Source organism: Mobula birostris, chromosome 1, assembly GCF_030028105.1.
Source record: "Mobula birostris isolate sMobBir1 chromosome 1, sMobBir1.hap1, whole genome shotgun sequence".
NCBI lineage: Eukaryota > Metazoa > Chordata > Chondrichthyes > Myliobatiformes > Myliobatidae > Mobula > Mobula birostris.
The window spans coordinates 237,295,003-237,317,504 of record NC_092370.1 but is presented as its reverse complement, the minus strand read 5'-3'; the positions used below and the strand labels follow the sequence as shown (position 1 = coordinate 237,317,504).

Sequence of the window (22,502 nt, the reverse complement as noted above, 5' to 3'; positions counted from 1 at the left end):
GTTGGCAATCAGCCCAACAAATGTAGAACCTGAATCTGGCATCTGAGGGGACGTACTACAATGCAAATAACATTTCCAACTGCTGGGGAATATGCTTTGAAATGAATGGATGCTGTGATGATGGGAGGGACAGAAAACTGTGTGCCCAGGTAATGAAGAGGACCCAAGTAAGTTGCATGCAGGGGAGGAAAATGAAGGGTAATCTGTGAGGAGAAATGCTGCAAAAATGCAGACTGTATTTTGAGAATCACTTTGGGAATGCATCTCAGTGCCCACTCCTGTTCCAGCAGGCTGAAGTTAAAGTAAATGTCTTCTCTCTTTAAGAGTGGATGTCTTTCCCAGTGTAGCACTGTGCAGCAGACTTTGAAATGTGGCAGAGTTTAGCAGCAGACTGAAATGTTCCTGGAGCTTGGAAGCTGAAAATGATCGATCTCAGTAGGCAAGGCATTTGAGGCAACCTAAAAGCAAACACAAAACAGTGAATGTTAAAAAATTATAAGCAGAAAATGCTGGAGAAATTCAACAATTCAGAGGTGTTAGCTCTGCTTCTCTCTCCACAGTTGCTATTTGACCTGCTGAGTGTTTTCACTATTTTCTAACTTGGTTGCAGTCAAAGCAAATGAGAAGGGTTGTATTTGAGCTCCTAAGAGATCACAAGTCTGAGGCCCAAGAATGCAAGATGAATCTCAGCCTTTTAAATAGCACGATTTCATGGGAAAAGGGATTAATAATAAAAAAAAAACTGTGATTTTTGCAAGTAAGAATTGGTGATTTTGGATCGGTGAAGTTAACAGTTTCACTGCAGATCACACTGTTGATGTTGTTTGAGGGCAGTTTCCACATTCTCCCTGGAATTCCATGGGCTTCCTCCAAGTACTCTGGTTTCCCCTCACTTGCCAAAGATGTGCTCTTAAATTTCACCTTGTGAACATGGTTGACAGGGGAATCTTGGGAAGTTGTCATGTGTGTAAAAGGGAATAAGTTACAGTGAAAGTAATTAAGTGGAGTAGTGTGACTGCTGAGAATGGTCTAAGACCTGGCATCAACTCAGTATATGATTTTTCTATCCTTGTACAGGTGGAATTGCAGTTTCCATCATAGCTTTCTTCTTTACTGTGAAGTTTATTTACGAGCTCGTGGCACGGGTAATTAATTTTCTTCAAAATGACAACAGAGGAAGGCAGGGGAACCGTACCATTTACGACTATGTCCGTGGGAACTACCTGGATCCAAGGTCATGCCTAGTTACCTGGGATTGGAAGGACCCTCAGGAAGTAGGGCGTATCTTGACCTTCAGAGTACATGTGTGTAAACATATTTTAAACCTCTTTCAAAAGAATTGAAAAACTCAATTTATTGTATATTTGAGGGGTGTAATTAAAGCTGGCTGTAAGTAGGCAGTTTTACTATAAATGTGAATTTTGGGATTATAATGGTGAGCTGCGGTTGCATAAATATATCTAAGATCTTGTAAGCAAACGCTTGCCCACATATATAAGATTTTGGTGTAAGGTGTCTTAAATATAGGTTATTTGTGAAGCTGGATCTATTGAAGATGTTTTTCATCAGTCTGAGGCACCTTTCAAAATGTTTCACAGAATTTCACATAATTAAGCAGATAAAGTTGCACAACAAGATCCAACATAACAATGGTTGTTAATATACCTGTACACGTGAACTACTGGAAGGGGCAGGCTTGGCCTCATTTTAACAATTTGTAAAAAGTGATCCTTTTAAAGTGACTATGTTTACACCGACTTCTGGGTCGAATGTGAGCATTCAAGTAAACCTTCTGTTTGAGCTGCTTTCTTGAATTTCTGAAGTTGGTATAGTAGTATTCCTGTTATCCTATGAGGTAGGAAGACAGACAGACTTTCAACATAGTGACATATATTCCTAAACAAAATTTTCTGCATGTCTTGGAGGGGAGCTTTGAGACATTAGTCTTACTTTTTAACTGGAACTATTTCCCAAAACTTTGATTCAGAGACTCTGACAGCCAAATGGTATGAAAGAAGAGGATTTTTAATCTTTCACTTTGTGAATTATAGTGCCTATCAAAAGTATTCACCCCCCCTCCCCCGGAAGTTTTTGTGTTTTATTGTTTGACAACATTGAATCACAGTGGATTTAATTTGGCTTTTTTGACACCGATTAACAGAAAAAGACTCTTTTGTGTCAAAGTGAAAACAAATCTCTACAAAGTGATCTAAATTGCTTACAAACATAAAATACAGAATAATGGATTGCATAAGTATTTACCCTCATCAACAGTATTTAGTGGATGCACCTCTGGCAGCCATTATAGACTTCAATCTGTGTGGATAGGTCTCTATCAGCTTTGCACATCTGGATACTGCAATTTTCCCCATTCTCCTCTTCAAAGTTGCTCAAGCTCTGTCAGATTGCATGGGTATTGTGAGTGAACAGCCCTTTTCAAGTCCAGTTACAACTTCTCAATTGGATTTAAGTCTGGACTCTGACTTGGCCACTCCAGGACATTAACTTTGTTGCCTCTAAACCATTCCTGTGTAGCTTTGGCTTTATGCCTGGGGTCAGTGTCTTGCTGGAAAACAAATCTCCCAAGTTGCATTTCTCTTGCAGATTGCATCAGGTTTTCCTCCAGGATTTTCCTGTATTTCCCTGCATTTATTTTACCCTTTACCTTCACAAGCCTCCAGGGCCTACTGCAGTGAAGCATCCCCACAGCATGATGTAGTCATGACCATGCTTCACAGTAGGGATGGTGTGTTTTTGATGTGCGGTGTATGGCTTATACTAAACATCGTGTTTAGTCTGATGGCCAAAAAGTTCAATTTTGTTTTTATCAGACCATAGAACATTTTTCCAGCTGATGTCAGAGTCACCCACATGCCTTCTGACAAACTCTAGCTGAGATTTCATGTGAGTTTTTTTTTCAACAATGGCTTTCTCTTTGCCATTCTCTCATAAAGCTGCAACTGGTGAAGCACCGGAGCAACAGTTGTGTGCGCAGTCTCATGGAAATGTTCAGCTACAGAAGCTTGAAATGCCAGAGTTGTCATATGTCTCTTGGTGGCCTCCCTCGCTAGTCCACTTGCACAGTCACTCAATTTTTGAGGATGACATGCTCTAGGCAGATTTACAGCTGTGCCATCTTCATAACTGAATGACTTAAATGTACTCCAAGGGATATTCAGTGACTTGAAAATTTTCTTGTATCCATCTCCTGACTTTCAATAACCTTTTCGCAGAGTTGCTTGGAGTGTTTTTTTTTGTCTTCATGGTATAATTTTTGCCAGGATACTGACACATCAGCAGTTGGACCTTCCAGATACAGGTCTATTTTTACTACACTCAGTTGAAACATCTTGACTGCACACAGGTCTTCAAAAACAGATCGCCATTAGCTGATTATGTGACTTCTAAAATCAATTGGCTGCACCAGTGATGATTTGGTGGATCATATTAAAGGGGGGGGGGTGAATACTTAATGCAATCAATTATTTTGTGTTTTATATTTGTAATTAACCTATATCACTTTGTAGAGATCTGTTTCCACTTTGACATGGGTCTTTTTCTGTTGATCAGTGTCAAAAAAGCCAAATTAAATCTACTGTAGTTCAATGTTGTAAAGCAATAAAACATGAAAACTTACAAGGAGGGGTGAATACTTTTTATAGGCACTATATGTATTACTGATTTAGTTTGAATGCAAGAGTTGCAATAAAGACAGCTGAATGATATTCAAAGTGACCTGTGATTCATGGTGAAGAGGAAAACTATTGACTGCAGGAAGGTATAGATTATTTTGATATTTAGATGTGTAAAATTGAACTCATAAAACTAATGAACACTAGGTCATTATTCCTTTAGGACTATTTATTGTAATTTATAGCAATTTATATCTTTGCACAGCCCTGCAGCAAAACGTGTTAATCAATTGTAATCTGATTTTAAGAAATAGGGCATGAGGGGAGTGCAATTAGACAAGAAGTATACTATAAATGGGAGAACAGATCAAACTTATAATGTTTCTCTACTGTCTCTGTGGCAGGCCAGGTCACAAAGATCATTAAAAATAGGATATATTCCTTCATTGGAAAAGCTACAAGATATAAAAACTGAGTGATTATGCAAAAACTGTGTGTATTTTGGATTACAACGTAACAGGCAAAATGTGATTGCTAGTAAAAAGGTGCAGAGGAAATTTATGAGAATGTTACTAGGACTGGAAGTTTATAACATTGAGGGAAGACTGTATAACCTGCAATTGTTTACTTTGAACTGCATAACATTATGAAAGGTCTATATTAAGTAGGTAAGAAAGACCTAAATTGAAATGTATGAAAATGAGGAGCAAATCTAAAAAGTTTAAAATTATGAAAGGCATAGATAAGGTAGATGTTAAGTCTTTTCCCATGAGTAGGGAGTCCAGTACTTGAGGAATAGGTTTATGACTCTTTTAAAGCTTACCCCAGTCTTGTATCAATCTCTTCAAGTGAGAAAAATCAGAAATATAGATACAAGTTGGCTTTGAGTAAGGCAACATACAGCATTTAGTTCAATGTCTTCAGGTTGAGGAGAGTAGACAGGGACAATTTACTTTTCATTGTTGAGAACCCCTATCTAAAGCATGTGGACATTGGTAGGAATTGGAGTCTGGGCTGGATCAATTATTTGTATTTTAACAAAAATTCATGGCTTGGGCTCAATGAAACACTCACTTGCATAATTAAATATGACAGTTTTGCAGATATAGAAGAATTGGAATGCTCCCTGCTTCTCAATCTCTCACTCTGTACCTCATGTTGCAAATACTCTCAACATTTAGGAATGGGGTTTGCAAGGCAACATTTTTGTTGCCTTGCAAACCCCAGAAAATGAGATGCCCACATGCATTGTCACTCTTATTTCTCTCACATGGAACAGTTCAGTTTTGCTCGCTGCATTCTCATGGTGTAAAGTTAATAGTGGGACCCTCGAATTTATGGACTATACATAAACAGCCAATTTTGTTTATAGTTTATAATAAACTCTATTGCAATTTTTCTCCCTTATAAATTTTATAGACGAAACCAAACTGTGCAAATAAATATTAAACTGAGAATGAGAGTCCTTGAAAGTGAGTCTGTAGGTTGTAGTATCAGTGCAGAGTAGTGAGGAGTGAAGTTATTCCATTGGTTCAGGAACTTGATGGTTGTAGGATAATAACTGTTCCTGAAGCTGGTAGATGTGATCTAAGGCTCCTGTACCTTCTGCCTGAGAGTAATAGCAAGAAGAGGGCATCGCCTGGGTGGTGGAGTCTTTGATACAAATTTTGTTTTAATTAGAACATTCACCAACCAGACTAATTTGTACTGTACAAGAGTCTTTGAAACTTTTGACTTAATAAATTTATTTGAATGTAGCAAATATTACTTATTGTTTGGCTTTTTACTACTTTTAGCCACCCAGCATGTATGCAATCACGGGGAGTATTAATACAATAGTTCCCCAGTGAAAATATTATTCTTCTTATTTCCATGTATAGTTGTTCTACAAGAATGGGCAGCCATTCCCGGCACAACGCCCAGTGGGCTTACGGATTCAGATCTCGCACATGGAACTTGGGATAGATGTCCCTGTCACACAGGAAGTCCTTCAGGCACAGAATAATAATATGGTGAAGGTGAGCTTCACCGTGAGGAAAGCAGGAAGGTATGAAGTCATTGTCAAACTTGGAGGACTGAATGTTGCCTACAGCCCGTACTACAAAACATTTCAACCTGGTAGGTGTAAATGTCTGTATGTTTTAACCATGAACCGGACTTTAACTTTGTCTCTCTGTTAGTTTCACCATACCAGGCAGCAGTGATAACCTCACTGCAGGACTCCAAAGAGAAAAACAAAATGCCTCTGTTACTGAAAATGATGGAAATATTCAGGAGCTCAGACAGCATTTGTGGAAAAAGAAATTGTGCTAATATTTCAGGTTGATCCCCATTGTTCCAATTGAAGGTCACTGACCTAACTAAACATTAAATGTATCTCTCTCACTTACACGTTTATTGCCCAAGTATTTCAATCGTTTTGTCTTTTTGCGCTACATATACAGTAGGTAGGAAATTATCTAATAATGACATCCACTCATTTTCTCTTTTTTATTTGGGAAGGGATGGGTGGGATGAGGAGAGTTTTATCTTTGTTTTAGTCTTCTCTGAACCAAGTTTGAGGAAGGACATTCTAGCTATTGAGGGAGTGCAGTGTAGGTTCACGAGGTTAATTCCCGGGATGGAGGGACTTGTTGAAAGATTGGAGCCACGGGTTGTATACACTGGAATTTAGACAGATGAGAGGGGATCTGATTGAAACGTATAAGATTATTAAGGGATTGGACACGCTGGAGGCAGGAAACATGTTCCCGATGCTGGGGGAGTCCAGAACCAGAGGCCACAGTTTAAGAATAAGGGGTAGACAATTTAGAACGGAGTTAAGGAAAAACTTTTTCACACAGAGGGTTGTGCTTCTGTGGAATGCTCTGCCTCAGAAGGCAGTGGAGGCCAATTCTCTGGATTCTTTCAAAAAAAGAGTTAGAGCTCTTAAAGATAGCAGAGAGAAGAGATATAGGGAGAAGGCAGGAAAAGGGTACTGATCGTGGATGATCAGCCATGATCACAGTGAATGGTGGTGCTGGCTTGAAGAGCTGAATGGCCTACTCCACTTATTGTCTAAGTTGAATTGCATAATTAGTGGAGGGAGTGATCAAATTTCCTAACATTTTTTCATAGAGTATTAGAATGCTATGCCCAGTCTGGTCAGAAGAAAACAACTAGCATTCAAGGGGATCTGTTGCCAGTCTATTAATTTTTTTCATTTCTCTCACATTTCTTTCTGATTTTTTTTTATTAATTGATTTGGGAGTTAATATTTATGATGTATTTTTATCTAGCTGGTAATGCTTCAAGTGTTCATTATGACAATGCTCCCACTCTTTTAACTTAATTAACTGCAGAAATAGCTTTAAGGTTAGATTTCATTTAAGAAGTTAGTAACTGATAAACCGGTTTGAGTACACAAATTTCTTAAAGTTATTAGAATGGGCCTGTTTTCTACTTTGACAATTCGTAGCAAGGCAGAAGAAATGACTTGTTGCAAAGTTCTATTAAAACTATGATCCTTAAAACAAGATGTTACTTTTCTGTGATCTGCAGTTTCAAATTGAAATGAGCATGTATAATTGTGATGAAGTGATTAATTTGCAAATGTTGCTCATGACTTGACTAAAATTGAATAGAGCTCAAAGGAAGGAAAATAATTGAACAAGATACTGGTTGACTGAAGTTGAAATAGTTATAAAGTTGAGAAACATTGAAAAGTTTTGATATGTTTGAAGCTCAGTGCACAGTATGAATCAACAAAGCCAATTAAATAATGAATTATTTAAACAAATTAATGGATCATATGCCAGAGGAGCCAACTACCAAATGGCATAATTTTCTTGTCTTTCTCTACTTTGAACACTGTGTCCAATTCTGTTCAGTGGAAAGGCAATGATATTCAAGCAAAGCAGACATTTGCCTCTTAGTTAGGCACTTTGTTCTTAATTATGCATGATTAATCACTTGGCAAGGACCAATAAAAAAAACAGGTTTAAACAGAGTGGCCATTGTGGGACCAGGACAGTGTTGGAGTGGGGAGTTGAGGCTTTGGCGAGGAGAGGCTAGGCCATAGATTTTTTCCTCTGGTATTTATTCTTTATTTCTTATTGCTCATTTAGAGCTGTGGGGATGCCAGACAAAATACTGGAATGCTCCTCTTGAGGGATGTGGGAAGGTAGGGAGATCTCCAGTGTTCCTGATGACTACACCTACAAGAAGCGTATCCAGCTGTAGCTTCTAACAAACTGTTAGGGAGTTGGAGCTGGAACCAGATAAGCTCTGGATCATTTGGGAGGCTGAGGGCTTGATAGACAGGATGTACAGAGAGGTAGTTATACCCAAGATGCTGGACACAGGTGATTGGGTGACTGTCAGTAGGGGAAAGAGGATATGCAGCCAGTGCAAAGTACCCCTGTGACTGCTCTAAAACAGGTATGCCACTTTGGATTTCATTTGGGGGGTGCGGGGGGAGGGAGGGATGACCGAGCAGAGAAAAGTCACAGCTGTCAGATCTCTGGCACTGAGTTTGGCTCTCTGGCTAAGAAGTGAAATTAGGAGAAGAAATGAGATGTAGTGATAGGGGATTCAATGCTTAGGGGAACAAAAAGAAGGTTTTGTGGACAAGAACAGGATTCCCAGATGGTTTGTTGCCTCCTGGGTGCCAGGGTTAGGGACATCTCGGATTGAGTCCACAGCATTCTTAAGTGGGAGGATGAGCAGCCAGAGGTTGTGCTCCGCATTGGTATCAAAGACATAGGTAGGAGGGGTGATGAGGTCTGGCAAAGTGAGTTCAGGGAGTTAGGTGCTAAGTTAAACAACAGAACCTCCAGAGGTGTGATCTCAGGATTCCTACCCATGTCATGGGCTAGTGAGGCCAGAACTAGGAAGATCATACAGTTTAACACATGGCTAAAGAGTTGGTGCAGGAGAGAGGCTTCAGATTTTTGGATCATTGGGCTCTCTTCCAGGCAAGGAGGAAGCTGTACTGAATGGATGGTTTGCAACTTAACTGGAGGGGGAACTAATATCTTAGTGGAAAGGTTTGTTAGTGCTGCATGAGGGGTGGCGGGTGGGAGAAGCGAGTGGGTTTAGAGTTGCAGTGGGATGGGAACCTGAGCACCGGAGCAGATAGTGGAATGGTTATGGGAAAATATGTTGCTAAGCCTGCATACAAAGTCAAGAACTGAAAGGATGAGCATGATGGGACTAATATACTGAATACCTATATTTCAAAACAAGGAGTATTGTAGGAAAAGCGGATAACCTTGGGCCATGGATCAGCACGTGCACTTATGACACCAGTGAGACTTGGTTGCAGGAGGGGCAGGGCTAGCAGCTCATTGTTCTGGGATTGTGTTGTTTTAGATGTGATAGAGCAGTGCTCAGTCAGAACAGATGGGAGAGCTCATGTACTGAGGCTATATGGGTAGAACTGAGGAATAAGAGAGGTATGACCACATTAATGGGATTGTATTATTGACCTCCCAGCAGTCTGTGGGATTTAGAGGAGCAAATTTGCAGAGGGAACGCAGATGGTTACAAGAAACATCAGATTGTGAAGGAAGGTGAATTTAATTTTCCACATATTGACTGGGGCTCCCATACTTTAAAAAGGGCAAGATGGGAAAGAGTTTGTCAAATATGCTCAGGGAAGTTTCCTTAATCAGTATATGTGTTTCTCCCATCCCAAATGGAGAAAGTAAGATACTAGATCTCCTATGTATCAAGTGTGGACTGTGACAGGTTGTTTTCTGTCAAAGATTATTTGGTGAATAGGAGTATAGAGTTTTTGTATGTACCTGTCAGAATAAAAGACAAGGATAATAGGTTTAGGAATCCTTGGCTTTCGAGAGATATTGAGGCCCTGATTACGAAAAAGAAGGATGTGCATTGCAGGATTAGGTGTGTATAGGTTTTGTGTGTGTGTGTGTGTGTGTATTTGGATAGACAAGGACTGATTAGGGATAGTCAGCATGGCTTTGTGCGTAGCAGGTCATGTCTAACCAAACTTAGTTTTTCGAGGAAGTTACCAGTTTAGGCAGGGCAGTGGATGTTGTAAACATGAACTTTAGCAAAGCCTTTGACGAAGGTCCTGAATGGAGGTTGGTAAAGAAGGTTCAATCACTTAGCATTCAAGATGAGGTAGTAAATTGGATTATACATTGGCTTCATGGAAGAGCCAGAGAGTGGTAGTAGATGGTTGCCTCTCTGACTGTGGGCTTGTGACTAGTGGTGTGCCACAGTGGTTAGTGCTGGGCGTGTTGTTTGTCATCTATATGAGGGAGGAGAAGATGGCAGCGCGATGCAGCGCGCGCAGCCGTTCCGAATGAATATCGATTATGTGTAACTAGGGGGCCGTGCACAATCCTGATTTGATGGAGACAGCCGTGAGCAGCGCAGAGGAACACCTGGAGAAACTTATGAAATGCCCGCTTCGCTGCTGCTGCTACTGTGTGATCGAGAATCTCCGGAGACAAAGGCCTCAAATCCTCGGCTTTGCGTATTGCCTGTTCCCGGGGCTGGGGTCGAAGCACTCGGCAGAGACGGTGCTCAGTGTCGAAGAGGTGGTCGGCGGCTCGGGGTTTTCGGATGGACTCGGAGTTGGACTGTGGTCGGATGCTTCCAGGATGCTGCATCGGCAAGTTGGCGGCGCTGGAGGTTTACCATCTGCGTGAAATGATGGGACTTTTGAGAGACTTTGAGACTTTTACTGTGCCATGGTCTGTTCTTATCAAATTATGGCATTGCTTTGCACTGTTGTAACTATATGTTATAATTATGTGGTTTTTGTTAGTTTTTAATTGGGTTTGTCATGTGTTTTCATGATATCATTCTGGAAAAACGTATCATTTCTTAATGCATACATTACTAAATGACAATAAAAGGGGACTGCGTGTCCTCATAATCATAATAATGTCGGTGATCTAGATGATAATATGGTAAACAGATCAGCGGATTTGCAGATGACACCAAGATTGGGGGCATAGTAGACAGCAAGGAATATTATTAAGGCTTGCAGCAGGATTTGGACCAGCGGGTTAAATAGACTGAAAAATGGCAGATGGACTTTAATGCAGACAAGTGTGAGGTGTTGCACTTTGGAAGGGCCAACTATGGTAGGTTTTATATGGTTAGCGGTAGGGCACTGAGAAGTGTGATACAACAAAGGGATTTGGGAATACAATCCATAGTTCCTTGAAGGTGGTATCACATGAGGATAGAGCCATAAAGAAAGCTTATGGTACATTGGCCTTCATAAATCAAAGTATTGAGTACAGGAGTTGGGATGTTATGTTGAAATTGAATAAGATGTTGGTGAGGCCTGAAAGAGTAGAGAACATTTACTAGGAGAGGTGGTAAATTGGATTAGACATTGGCTCGATGGAAGAAGCCAGAGAGTGGTGGTAGAGAATTGCTTCTTTGAGTGGAGGCCTATGACTAGTGGTGTGCCACAGGGATCAGTGCTGGGTCCATTGTTATTTGTCATCTATGTCAATGATTTGGATGATAATGTGGTAAATTGGATCAGCAAGTTTGCTGATGATACAAAGATTGGAGGTGTAGTAGACAGTGAGGAAGGTTTTCAGAGCCTGCAGAGGGACTTGGACCTGCTGGAAAAATGGGCTGAAAAATGGCAGATGGAGTTTAATACAGACAAGTGTGAGGTATTGCACATTGGAAGAACAAACCAACATAGAACAGACAGGGTTAATGGTAAGGCACTGAGGAGTGCAGTGGAACAGAAGGATCTGGGAATACAGATACAAAATTCCCTAAAAGTGTCGTCACAGGTGGATAGGGTCGTAAAGAGAGCTTTTGGTACATTGGCCTTTATTACTCGAAGTATTGAGTATAAGAGCTGGAATGTCATGATCAGGTTGTATAAGGCATTGGTGAGGCCGAATCTGGAGTATTGTGTTCAGTCTTGGTCACCAAGTTACAGGAAGGATATAAATAAGGTTGAAAGAGTGCAGAGAAGGTTTACAAGGATGTTGCTGGGACTTGAGAAACTCAGTTACAGAGAAAGGTTGAATAGGTTAGGACTTTATTCCCTGGAGTGTAGAAGAATGAGGGGAGATTTGATAGAGGTATATAAAATTATGATGGGTATAGATAGAGTGAATGCAAGCAGGCTTGTTCCACTGAGGCAAGGGGAGAAAAAAACCAGAGGACATGGGTTAAGGGTGAGGGGGGAAAAGTTTAAAGGGAACATTGGGGGGGCTTCTTCACACAGAGAGTGGTGGGAGTATGGAATGAGCTGCCAGATGAGGTGGTAAATGTGGGTTCTTTTTTAACATTTAAGAATAAATTGGACAGATACATGGATGGGAGGTGTATGGAGGGATATGGTCTGTGTGCAGGTCAGTGGGACTAGGCAGAAAATGGTTCGGCACAGCCAAGAAGGGCCAAAAGGCCTGTCTCTGTGCTGTAGTTCTATGGTTTCTATGGACTTTGTTGGGACTTGAGGACCCAAGTTAAAGGGAAAGGTTGAATAGGTTAGCATTTTATCCCCTTTAACATTTTAAGAGAATTTGTATAGGTACATGGATTGGAGGACTGTGGTCTGATTGGGCTAGACAGATGAATGGTTATAAATGGCCAGATGGGCCAAAGGCCTTTTTTTGTGCTGTAGTGTTCTCTCTCGGTTGTCAGGAAGGCTAACAAAACTTGTGCTTTTTATCCTAGAAGGGAGGTTTCAAAATTAATTTTTGTAGAGTTTAATATGTTTTTAAGGAAATGAAAAAGGTTAACTGGAATATTATTTAATCTAACACGCAAGTCAAATACATAGACCAAAATTGCAAATGTCATGTTCTAATGAAATAGATCTCTGATAAGATGTGCAGCAATCTCAGAATTATTTAAAAAAAGTTTTGATGTAAAATTAGGAACTTGAGGCCCTACCTGGATGGATTAATTAAGAAATCTGGAATACTCATCCTTATGAATTAGCTGTAGACTGAAAACCTAGGAATTGTAGAGAGGGAATGTGGAATAACTATTCCAGTACCATAGAAAAGTATTTTAGTTAATGCAGTATGATTGCAACAATATAGCATGCTCTTTATCGTGTACCTGGCCTGACCTGTATTTGAAGTCAGTTTGTTGCTGGGAAATTTTAATTCACTTGATAGTCAAAATAGCCTCCTACCTTTGCATCTGAAATCTTCTTTATCCTTCATTTATAGGAATAGTGTTTCCAGCAAAAACAAAAATCCTTTACCACTTCTCCACTCTGGTTCTAACAAATGGGCAAGAATACACGTTGCAGATTGCCCCTCGTGATGAGTATGATAATCCAACAAGCAATGCATTGGCCATTGATGACCAAGATAATTATAAAGTGCAAATAAAAGAGGTGAGTGATTAAAATATAAGGAATGGCACGAATATGCCATTATTTTGATTGTAAAGATAACAAATCCAGCAAATTCAATTCACAAGTCACCTCAAACTATCTAATTAAATAATACAAGTTGCTGGAACATTACTTGCTGTCATGAACAGAAGGCTTGGTAAATTTCATAAATTGAGTCCAGATTCCAGATCCAATTAGTGTCACTGACACAGGTAGCACACCAAACAATATCTTTCAGTGATTTCTGATTTAAGAATGCTGATTGAGAAAGAATACTTGTATTCATAAAAATTGAAAGCACAGAGCAGCTCATTTATTTCAGGATAATCATGAAAGCCAAAATGAGCATCAGGTTAATTCCACTTCCCATTCGTAAGTGCTTTCAGTGATCACCTTTGTACCTTTTTAAGTATGGGCTCCTTCCACCACCACCCTTTTCAGGTTTCAGAGTCTCAACGCTCATTACGTGAAAATATATTTTCTTAACTCCCAATCATGTTAAATCTATACACCCTCATTATTGTTTTACCTGTATAGGAATTATTAATCCAGCCTAACAATTATACTATCAATGGCAAATAGCAAGTTAGACCTCCAGGTTGTTAGGATATAACTGATTGTTAAACATTGGATGTATTTGAGACCGGCCAGCCCTTGGAAAGTATCAAACAAGGTTGATTGTTTGCCTGTTATATAGAACATAGAAATCTATAGCACATTACAGGCCCCTTGGCCCACAATATTGTGCCGACCATGTGACCTACTCCAGAAACTGCCTAGAATTACCCTACTGCATAGCCCTCTATTTTTCTAGGCTCCATGTACTTATCTAAGAGTCTCTTAAAAAAAATCTTATTGTATCCGCCTCCGCCACCGTTGCCGGTGGTGCACTCCACGCACCCACCACTCTCTGTGTGGAAAAACTTACCCCTGACAACCCCTCTGTATCTGCTTCCAAGCACCTTAAAACAATGCCCCCTCATGCTAGCCATTTCAGCCCTGGGAAAGAGCCTCTGACTATCCACATGATCAATGCCTCTCATCATCTTATACACCTCTGTCAGGTCACCTCTCATCCTCCGTCACTCCCAGGAGAAAAGGCCAAGTTCACTCAACCTATTCTCTTTTTTTTTAATTTTATTTTTATTTGGATAAGGAATTCACAAATACCATTTACTTTTTTCACACATATAACCTTTTCCATTTTTTTATATGTATAAAACTACAATTATTTATACATTCTTAAGTACACATTGAGATGATATAAAAGGAAAATAAACATTTAAATAGATAATTATGTACTGTGGTAAATCTAACCTATTAGGCTAAGTAATGGAATTAGTTGTTAAGAAAAATGGTAATAATAGTTTCCATATAACCCTTCTGGACCATTTCCACTGGTCCAAAATGTTGTATATAAGCCTATGTATCAACCATTGTAGGTGTTTATATCCTAATTTGTTCATGCTTGCTCCTGCCCGCAGACATAATTATCCAATCCCTATGTACTTATTTACTTAATTTTTTCATTTTTTTATCCCTTTCCCAAATCTTTCCCTTTACTTGTGTTAATTCTCTATTTTCCAAAAGAAAACAAACATTTAGATTAGGGGTGCTTATTAGCAATATTACTGTGTTGATGAGAAGAGCAGTATAAATCATTAGGAGAGTCATCTGAAGTCTGCTCCCATTGGGGTTATATATTCAATCCATTTATTCCAGATTTGATAAAATTTTTCTTTTTGAGTTCTCAGGGAGTAAGTCAACTTTTCCATTTTAAATATTTCCAAGATAATTTCGTGCCAATCTTCTAATGTAGGTGGTATTGGATTTAGCCATTTTCTACTGATTGATTTCTTACTTGCCGCTAAGAGGGCCTGCAGCAACTTTATATCTTCCTTCTGTTCAAGAAACAATACATGCCCCAAATAGAGCGTCTCAAAGTTCAGAGGTATCTGGGACCTAAGTACCTTAACTAATGTTCTATGAATACCTTCCCAAAATAGACTTAATTTAGGGCAATCCCAAAAAATATGAAAATGATTTGCTTCCTTGGAACCGCGCCTTCTCCAACACATCACATTTGTATCTTTATATTTTTCCTGATACGGGGTCTTGAAGTATTTTATAATGTTTTTCCAACAATGTTCTCTCCAAGTCAAAGAATTAGTCGAGGACCATTGAAAGCTGCAGATTTTCCCCCAAGTCTCCTCTGAAAGTACCAACCCCGCTTCTTTCTCCCACTTCTCTTTAATATACAGTGTATTTACATTTTTAGCACGGGAGAGTGCATTATATAATCGAGAAACTGATTTACTAGGTATTGAACTGCAAGCCGAATTCAGAATCTTGAAAAATTCTAATTCTACTGTTGATAGGTCTGTATATCTACAACTCTGGTTAACATAGTTTCATACTTGAAGGTACCTAAAAAAGTCATTATGTTCTAGGCCATGTTTGTCCTGCAGGATTTGGAAACTTTGTAATACTCTTATCTATAAATGAGAGGTAGGTTGTAAGACCTTTCTTTATCCATAGCTCAAATCTTTTATCTCCTCTGTTGGGAAGGAATTCGGTATCATATGCACACCATCTAAAGAGTTTTAACATGTTATTAACTCCACTTGAATTAACCACCTTCTGCCATACTTTTAATGTAAGATTTATCCAAGCGTTTTTAAATTTTTCCAACTGGGCCATCAATCCTTTGTCAGCTATTGAGGCCTGAAGAGGAAAACTGTCAACTAATCCAAATTCTATTTCCTTCCATCTAGCCTTATATTCCCTATTACACCAATATAACAGAGGGGTTATCTGTGAGGCATAAAAATAATTTCTCAGGCAAGGAAGAACCATACCTCCTCCTTCCTTCCCTAACTGTAAGGTGTTATATCGAATTCTAGGTTTCTTTCCTTGCCAAATGAAGTGGGAAATCCATTTGTCCCATTCCCTGAATTGATTATCATCCACCTCCATCGGTAAAGTACGGAAAAGATACAATAACCAAGGAAGAATATTCATTTTTATAGTATTTATCCTTGAATTTAAACTTAAAAAGGGGATAAGATTCCATCTATGCATATCTGCTTTTATCTCTGAGATTAATGGCCCATAATTTACCTGTGACAGTGTTGAAAGATCCTTCGGCAGGGTTATTCCTAAATATTTTAATGATTTAGCTTCCCACTTAAGATCATATGTATCCTGCAACTTTTTGGATGGTGTATAATTTAGGGACATAACCTGCGTTTTCTTTTCATTTATTTTATAACCTGATATTTTCCCAAAGTCATCCAACAATCCTATAAATGATTTTTCTGGTTCACTCAGATAGACCAAAACATCATCTGCGAATAACGCCACTTTCTGTTCAATCCCTGCCACCTTGATACCTTTTACGATTTCGCTGTCTTATTAGTTGGGCAAGCGGTTCAATATATAGCGCAAAAAGGAGAGGAGAAATTGGGCATCCCTGTCTAGTGCCTCTCTCTAAGATGAAGGAGTCAGAGAGGTCCACTCAACCTATTCTCATGAGGCACACTCTCCAATCCAGGCATCATCCTTGTAAATCTCCTCTGCACTCTTTCTATAGTATCCATATCCTTCCTGTAGTGAGGTGACCAGAAATGAACACAGTACTCTGTGGGGTCTGACCAAGGTCATGTATAGCCGTCACTGCTCTTGAACTTAATCCCACAATTGATGAATGTCAGCACACCATATGCTTCCTTAGCAACTCTGTCAACCTTTGTGTGTCCTATAGGCAAGGACCCCAAAGTTTCTCTGATCCTCCACACTGCCAAAAGTCTTGTCATTAATATTATATTCTGTCTTCAAATTTGACCTACCAAAATGAACCACTTCACACTTACCTATGTTGAACTCCATCTGCCACTTCTCAGCCCAGTTCTGTATCCTATCGATGTCCTGCTGTAACTTTTGACAGCCTTCCAGACTATCCACAACACCGCCAACCTTTATGTCATCAGCAAACTTACTAACCACACTTCTACTTCTTCATCCAGGTCATTTACAAAAATCGCAAAGAAGAGGGGTCCCAGAACAATTCCCTGCGGAACACCACTGGTTATTGACCTCCGTGTAGAATACAAACTATCTACAACCACCTTCTGTGGGCAAGCCAATTCTGGATCCACAAAGCAAGGTCTCCTTGGATCCCATGCCTCCTTACTTTCTGAATGAGCCTTGCATGGGCATCCTTATTAAATGTGTGACTGAAATCCATATACCCTGCATCCACTGCTCTATCAGTGTGTTGTTACATCCTCAAAGAATTCATTTAGGCTTGTAAGGCACAACCTGCTATTGGCAAAGCCATGCTGACTATGTCTAATCAGATTATGTCTCCAAATACTCATAAATCCTGCCTCGCAGGATCTTCTCCAACAACTTGTCCACCTCTGAAGTAAGACTCACTGGTCTATGATTTCCTCAGTTATCTCTACTCCCTTTCTTGAACAAGGGAACAACATTTGCAACCTTCCAATCCTTCAGTACTTCTCCCATCCCTATTGATGATGCAAAGATCATCGCCAGAGGCTCAGCAATCTCCTCCCTTGCTTCCTACAGTAGCCTGGTGTATATCTTGTCTGGTCCCAACAACTTATTGAACACTGCTTTTCAAATTCTCCAGCATATCCTCTTTCTTAATGCCTCTACACTCAAGCGTTTCAATTGTAGAATGCCTTGGGATTTTCCTTAATCTTGCTAGCAAAGGCCTTTCTGTGTCCCCTTCTGGCTCTCCTAATTTCATTCTTAAGCTCCTTCCTGGCAAGCTTGTAATTTTCTAGAATTCTATCATACCTAGTTTCTTGAACCTTTCTTCTTAGCTAGATTTAACACGTCCTTTGTACACCATGCCCTTTTACCCTACCTTCCTTTCCCTGCCTCAATGGAACATAACTGTGCAGAATACCGTACAAGTATTCCCTGAACATTTGCCACGTTTCTGCCATGCATTTCCTTGAGAACATCTGCTCCCAAGTTCCTGCCTAATAGCATCATATTTCCCCCTACCCCAATTAAATGTTTTCCTAAATTGTCTGCTCCTATCCCAGCACTATGGTAAAGGAGATAAGAATTATGAGCACTACCTCCACAATGTTATCCCACCAAGAGATCTGACACCTGACCAGGTTCATTTCCTAATACCAGATCAAGTGCAGCCTCTCCTCTCATTTGCTTACCTACATATTGCGTCAGGAAACCTTCCTGAACACACCTAACAAACTCCTCTTGCTCTAAGGAGGTGCCAGTCAATACTAGGAAAGTTTAAAATCTTCCATCACGGCAACCCCTTTGTTATTGCACCATTCCAGAATCTGCCTCCCTATCTGCTTCTCGATGTCCCTGTTACTATTGGGAGGGTCTATATTTTTAAAAAACCCAGTCGACTTATTGCCCCCCTTCATGTTTCTGACTTCCACCCACACTGATTCAGTATACAATCCCTCCATACCTTCTTCCTTTTCTGCAGCCTTAACACTATCCCTGATTAGCAATGCCATGCCCCCACCACTTATGCCTCCCTCCCTGTCCTTTTTTTTTTTTTTTTTGAAGCATCTAAAGCCCGGCATACTCAGCAGCCATTCCTGCCCCTGAGACATCCAAGTCTCTGTAATGACCATGACGTCATAGTACCACGTATTGATCCACACTCTTAAGTTCATCTGCTTTGTTTATGATTCCCTTTGCATTAAAATAGTCACATCTCAAACCATCAGGCTGAGTGCATCTTTGTTCTATCATTTGCCGATCCTTCCTCACAAACTCCCTACAAGCTGTCTCTACTTGTGCACCAACTGCCTCATCCTCTGCCTCTTCACTTCGGTTCCCACCCTCCTGCAAACCTAGTTTAAACCCTCCCCGAAAGCATTAGCCAACCTCCTCACCAGGCTACTGGTCCCCCTTGGATTCAAGTGCAACACGTCCTTTTTGTACAGGTCACACCTGCCCCAGTAGAGGTACCAACGATCTAGAAATCTGAATCTTTGCCCCCTGCTCCAATCCTTCAGTCACACATTTATCCATCACCTCATTCTATTCCTATACTCACTGTCGCTTGGCACAGGCAGCAATCCCGAGATTACTACCCTATAAGTCCTGCTTCTCAGCTTCCTTCCTAACTCCCTGTATTCTGCTTTCAGGACCTCCTCTCTTTTTCTGCCTATGTCGTTGGTACCAATATGTACCACAACCTCTGGCTGCTCGCTCTCCTATTTCAGGGTATTGTGGATGAGTTCAGAAATGTCACGACCCCTGGCAAGTGGGAAGCAAACTACCATTCATGTTTTTTTTTTCACGCCCAGACAATCGCCTGTCTGTCCCCCTTACTATAAAATCCCCTATTACTGCTGCCATCCTCTTCCATTTCCTGTTCTTCTGAGCCACAGGGCTAGACTCAGTGTAGGAAAGATGGCCGCTGTTGCTTTCCCCAGGTAGGTTCCCCCCACCCCCAAGAGCACTCAAAATGGAGTACATATTGTTAAAGGTGACAGCCACAGGGGTGCTCTCCACTATTTGACACTCTCCCTTCCCTCTCCTGACGGTCACCCACTTATCTGTCTCCTGTGACCCTGGTGTGACTACCTGCCCGTAGCTCCTATTGATCACCTCCTCACTTTCCCTAACAAGCTGAAGGTCATCAAGCTGCAGCTCCAGTTTCCTAACTTGGTCTCAAAGGAGCTGCAGCTTGATGCACCTGGCACAGGTGTGGCCCTCGGAGGCTGTTCTTACATTCTTTCTTATGGATGATTTACGAAGACTTGTCATGTTCATAAAAACAATGCCAGTGGAAAAAGGCTTATGGAGAAATGTGGATGAGGGTGGTGCATGGGAGGGTGGATGACAAGGTTGTAAAGGACACGGTTGTACCATTAACTAGAAATGTAAAGAAATGCAAATACTTGTGTTCATGAGTGATCTTCTACTTTTGGAGGATATATTTCAGTTGTTTAATTTCCTTACCCAGTTACTTCCCATTTGTATTCTCTTTTAAATAATGGAGAGAAGATTAGACGTGGATTGAAGATTTCACCAATGAACATTAGGAAGTGACTAGCCTCCATCAGAAGTAGCTTTGTTCTATATTTTCCTCTAGCCACTGTAGGAAATTATTGTCTCCTCTCCACATAGCCCCATTACAAAACAGTTAAAATCAGTCTTTTTATCAAATGGAATAATATGGATGTAAACTGGTATTGAATACCTTCTTCTGCATGCTTTGCACATAGGCAGTAGTGGAACACATTTTGAAATGGTTTAACTAAGATTGTGCAAACATCCAATAAATAGCGCATCAGAACCTGATTAATGTCTCATTTGTATTTCAGCTTGGCGCTCATGAAAATGAAGATTCTGATATTTTATTTAACAAAACCATTTCTTCAAATAAGACTACGTGCCTGGTTTTTCTCAACCTGACCTTGTGGAAAAGAGGTTGCTTTCGGGTATCTGTTATGTACTGGGATCAATTGATTGGTAACGGCGAGTTTGACATCATCATCCTTAGTGGTAAGTAGGGCATGAGGCCCATGTTATTACCTATGAAGTAGTTTTCCATTTTAGAGTTCATAGCAAACTATTGCCCGTGTCCAATGATCTATCTTCAAGATTTAACTACTTTCCAGCCTTGTGTTCATCAAGGAACTCAAATGCTCAAGGAACTCTGCAGGTCAGGCAGTATCAAAGGAAAAGAGTAGACAGTTGACGTTTCTGGTTAAGGCCCTTCATCAGAACTGTATTCACCATTCCTGTATCAGTGTTTGAAACCTTCGAATCACATTTTCATCCCTGCCATATTGCTTAATAGACCATTTATCAAAGTCACAAGTGACTGTGGTAAATCATCTTTCTTCATCAGTCTTGATCTGTTTGCAAAAGTTGCCATGGTTGACCACGCAATTTTCCTCCAATGCCTTCTACTGTACATTCTTCTCACCCACTTTGTAATTTAAAACTAAATTGCTTTTTTTTTCTCATTCTTAATTTTGATAGAGGCTCTTCAACCTGAAATGTTAACTTTGTTTCTCTTTCTAAATGCTGCTTAACCTACTGTTTCCAGCATTTTTATTTTGATATGGTTTGCTGAATTGTGTTATGTATTGCTTTATCTGAGTAACAATGTTTCTGTGCGAAGAAGGTTACTTCTATTGATTACTTAACACTTTTTATTAACAGAACATGAGAAGAATGTTGTAGAAAGGAATGTATCAACTCCAGGTAGCAGTGTTTATTTTGAGGCGTACTTGTATAGCACAACAAATTATGCTCACTCACAGTGGCAATCATCACCAGTTGCACATGCCTCTGTGAGCCGACACCAGTTGACCACCATGGATGAGGAAGATGATGATAAAGATGGGGATCAGGAAAATCAGACAACTGAAAAAGTGAAGAAACCCAAAAAGGTTTACTGTTACATATCATCAAAGGTAGGAAAAGATTGTAAAATGTGCCCTAAATTAGTATCATGATTAAGAATAGTTGATGGTTCACCTTCAACGTAATACTGTAGTTAGTCTTATAGTTGCTAATTTGAAAAGAAAACTTTTGTTATTGCAATTAGTGAACTGTCTTCCCCAAAACTCAACATTCTGCATTTTGTGCAGTATTTTTATTTTAATACTAATATTGTAAATATTTATTCTCTTAAACATAGTGCATTCAAACTTGCTAAACAAAGGGGGTAATAAGTTTCTTGTACATTGGCATGCAAAAGTTTGGGCACCCCGGTCAAAACTTCTGTTACTGTGAATAGCTAAGCGAGTAAAAGATGACCTGATTTCCAAAAGGCATAAAGTTAAAGATGACACATTTCTTTAATATTTTAAGATTACTTTTTTATTTCCACCTTTTACTGTTTCAAAATAACAAAACAGGAAAAGGGCCCGGAGCAAAAGTTTGGGCACCCTGCATGGTCAGTACTTAGTAACACCCCCTTTGGCAAGTATCACAGCTTGTAAGCGGTTTCTGCAGCCAGCTAAGAGCCTTTCAATTCTTGTTTGGGGGATTTTCACCCATTCTTCCTTGCAAAAAGCTTCTAGTTCTGTGAAATTCTTGGGCCACCTTGCATGCACTGCTCTTTTGAGGTCTATCCACAGATTTTCGATGATGTTTAGGTCGGGGTACTGTGAGGACCATGGCAAAACCTTCAACTTGCGCCTCGAGGTAGTTCTTTGTGGATTTTGAGGTGTGTTTAGGTTCATTATCCTGTTGTAGAAGCCATCCTCTTTTCATCTTCAGCTTTTTTACAGACGGTGTGATGTTTGCTTCTGGAATTTGCTGGTATTTAATTGAATTCATTCTTCCCTCTACCAGTGATATGTTCCCCGTGCCACTGGCTGCAACACAAGCATGATCGATCCACCCCCGTGCTTAACAGTTGGAGAGGTGTTCTTTTCATGAAATTCTGCACCCTTTTTTCTCCAAACATACCTTTGCTCATTGCGGCCAAAAAGTTCTATTTTAACTTCATCAGTGCACAGGGCTTGTTTCCAAAATGC

General features: G+C 40.1%; 1 protein-coding gene across 7 annotated transcripts in view; it reads left to right on the top strand.

The window, feature by feature from the left end:
- Window positions 1-22,502, top strand: part of arel1 (apoptosis resistant E3 ubiquitin protein ligase 1) — a 93,812-nt gene that overhangs the window by 26,600 nt on the left and 44,710 nt on the right. For all 7 annotated transcript variants that reach the window (XR_011888032.1, XM_072273897.1, XM_072273928.1 and 4 more), the window contains 5 exons: window positions 1,078-1,304; window positions 5,513-5,750; window positions 12,809-12,978; window positions 20,331-20,511; window positions 21,178-21,431. Coding sequence is in view for 6 of the 7 variants with exons in the window: in XM_072273897.1 (XP_072129998.1) it covers window positions 1,078-1,304; window positions 5,513-5,750; window positions 12,809-12,978; window positions 20,331-20,511; window positions 21,178-21,431 (1,070 nt within the window). In the remaining variant the exon portion in view is untranslated. The remainder of the gene's footprint in view (window positions 1-1,077; window positions 1,305-5,512; window positions 5,751-12,808; window positions 12,979-20,330; window positions 20,512-21,177; window positions 21,432-22,502) is intronic.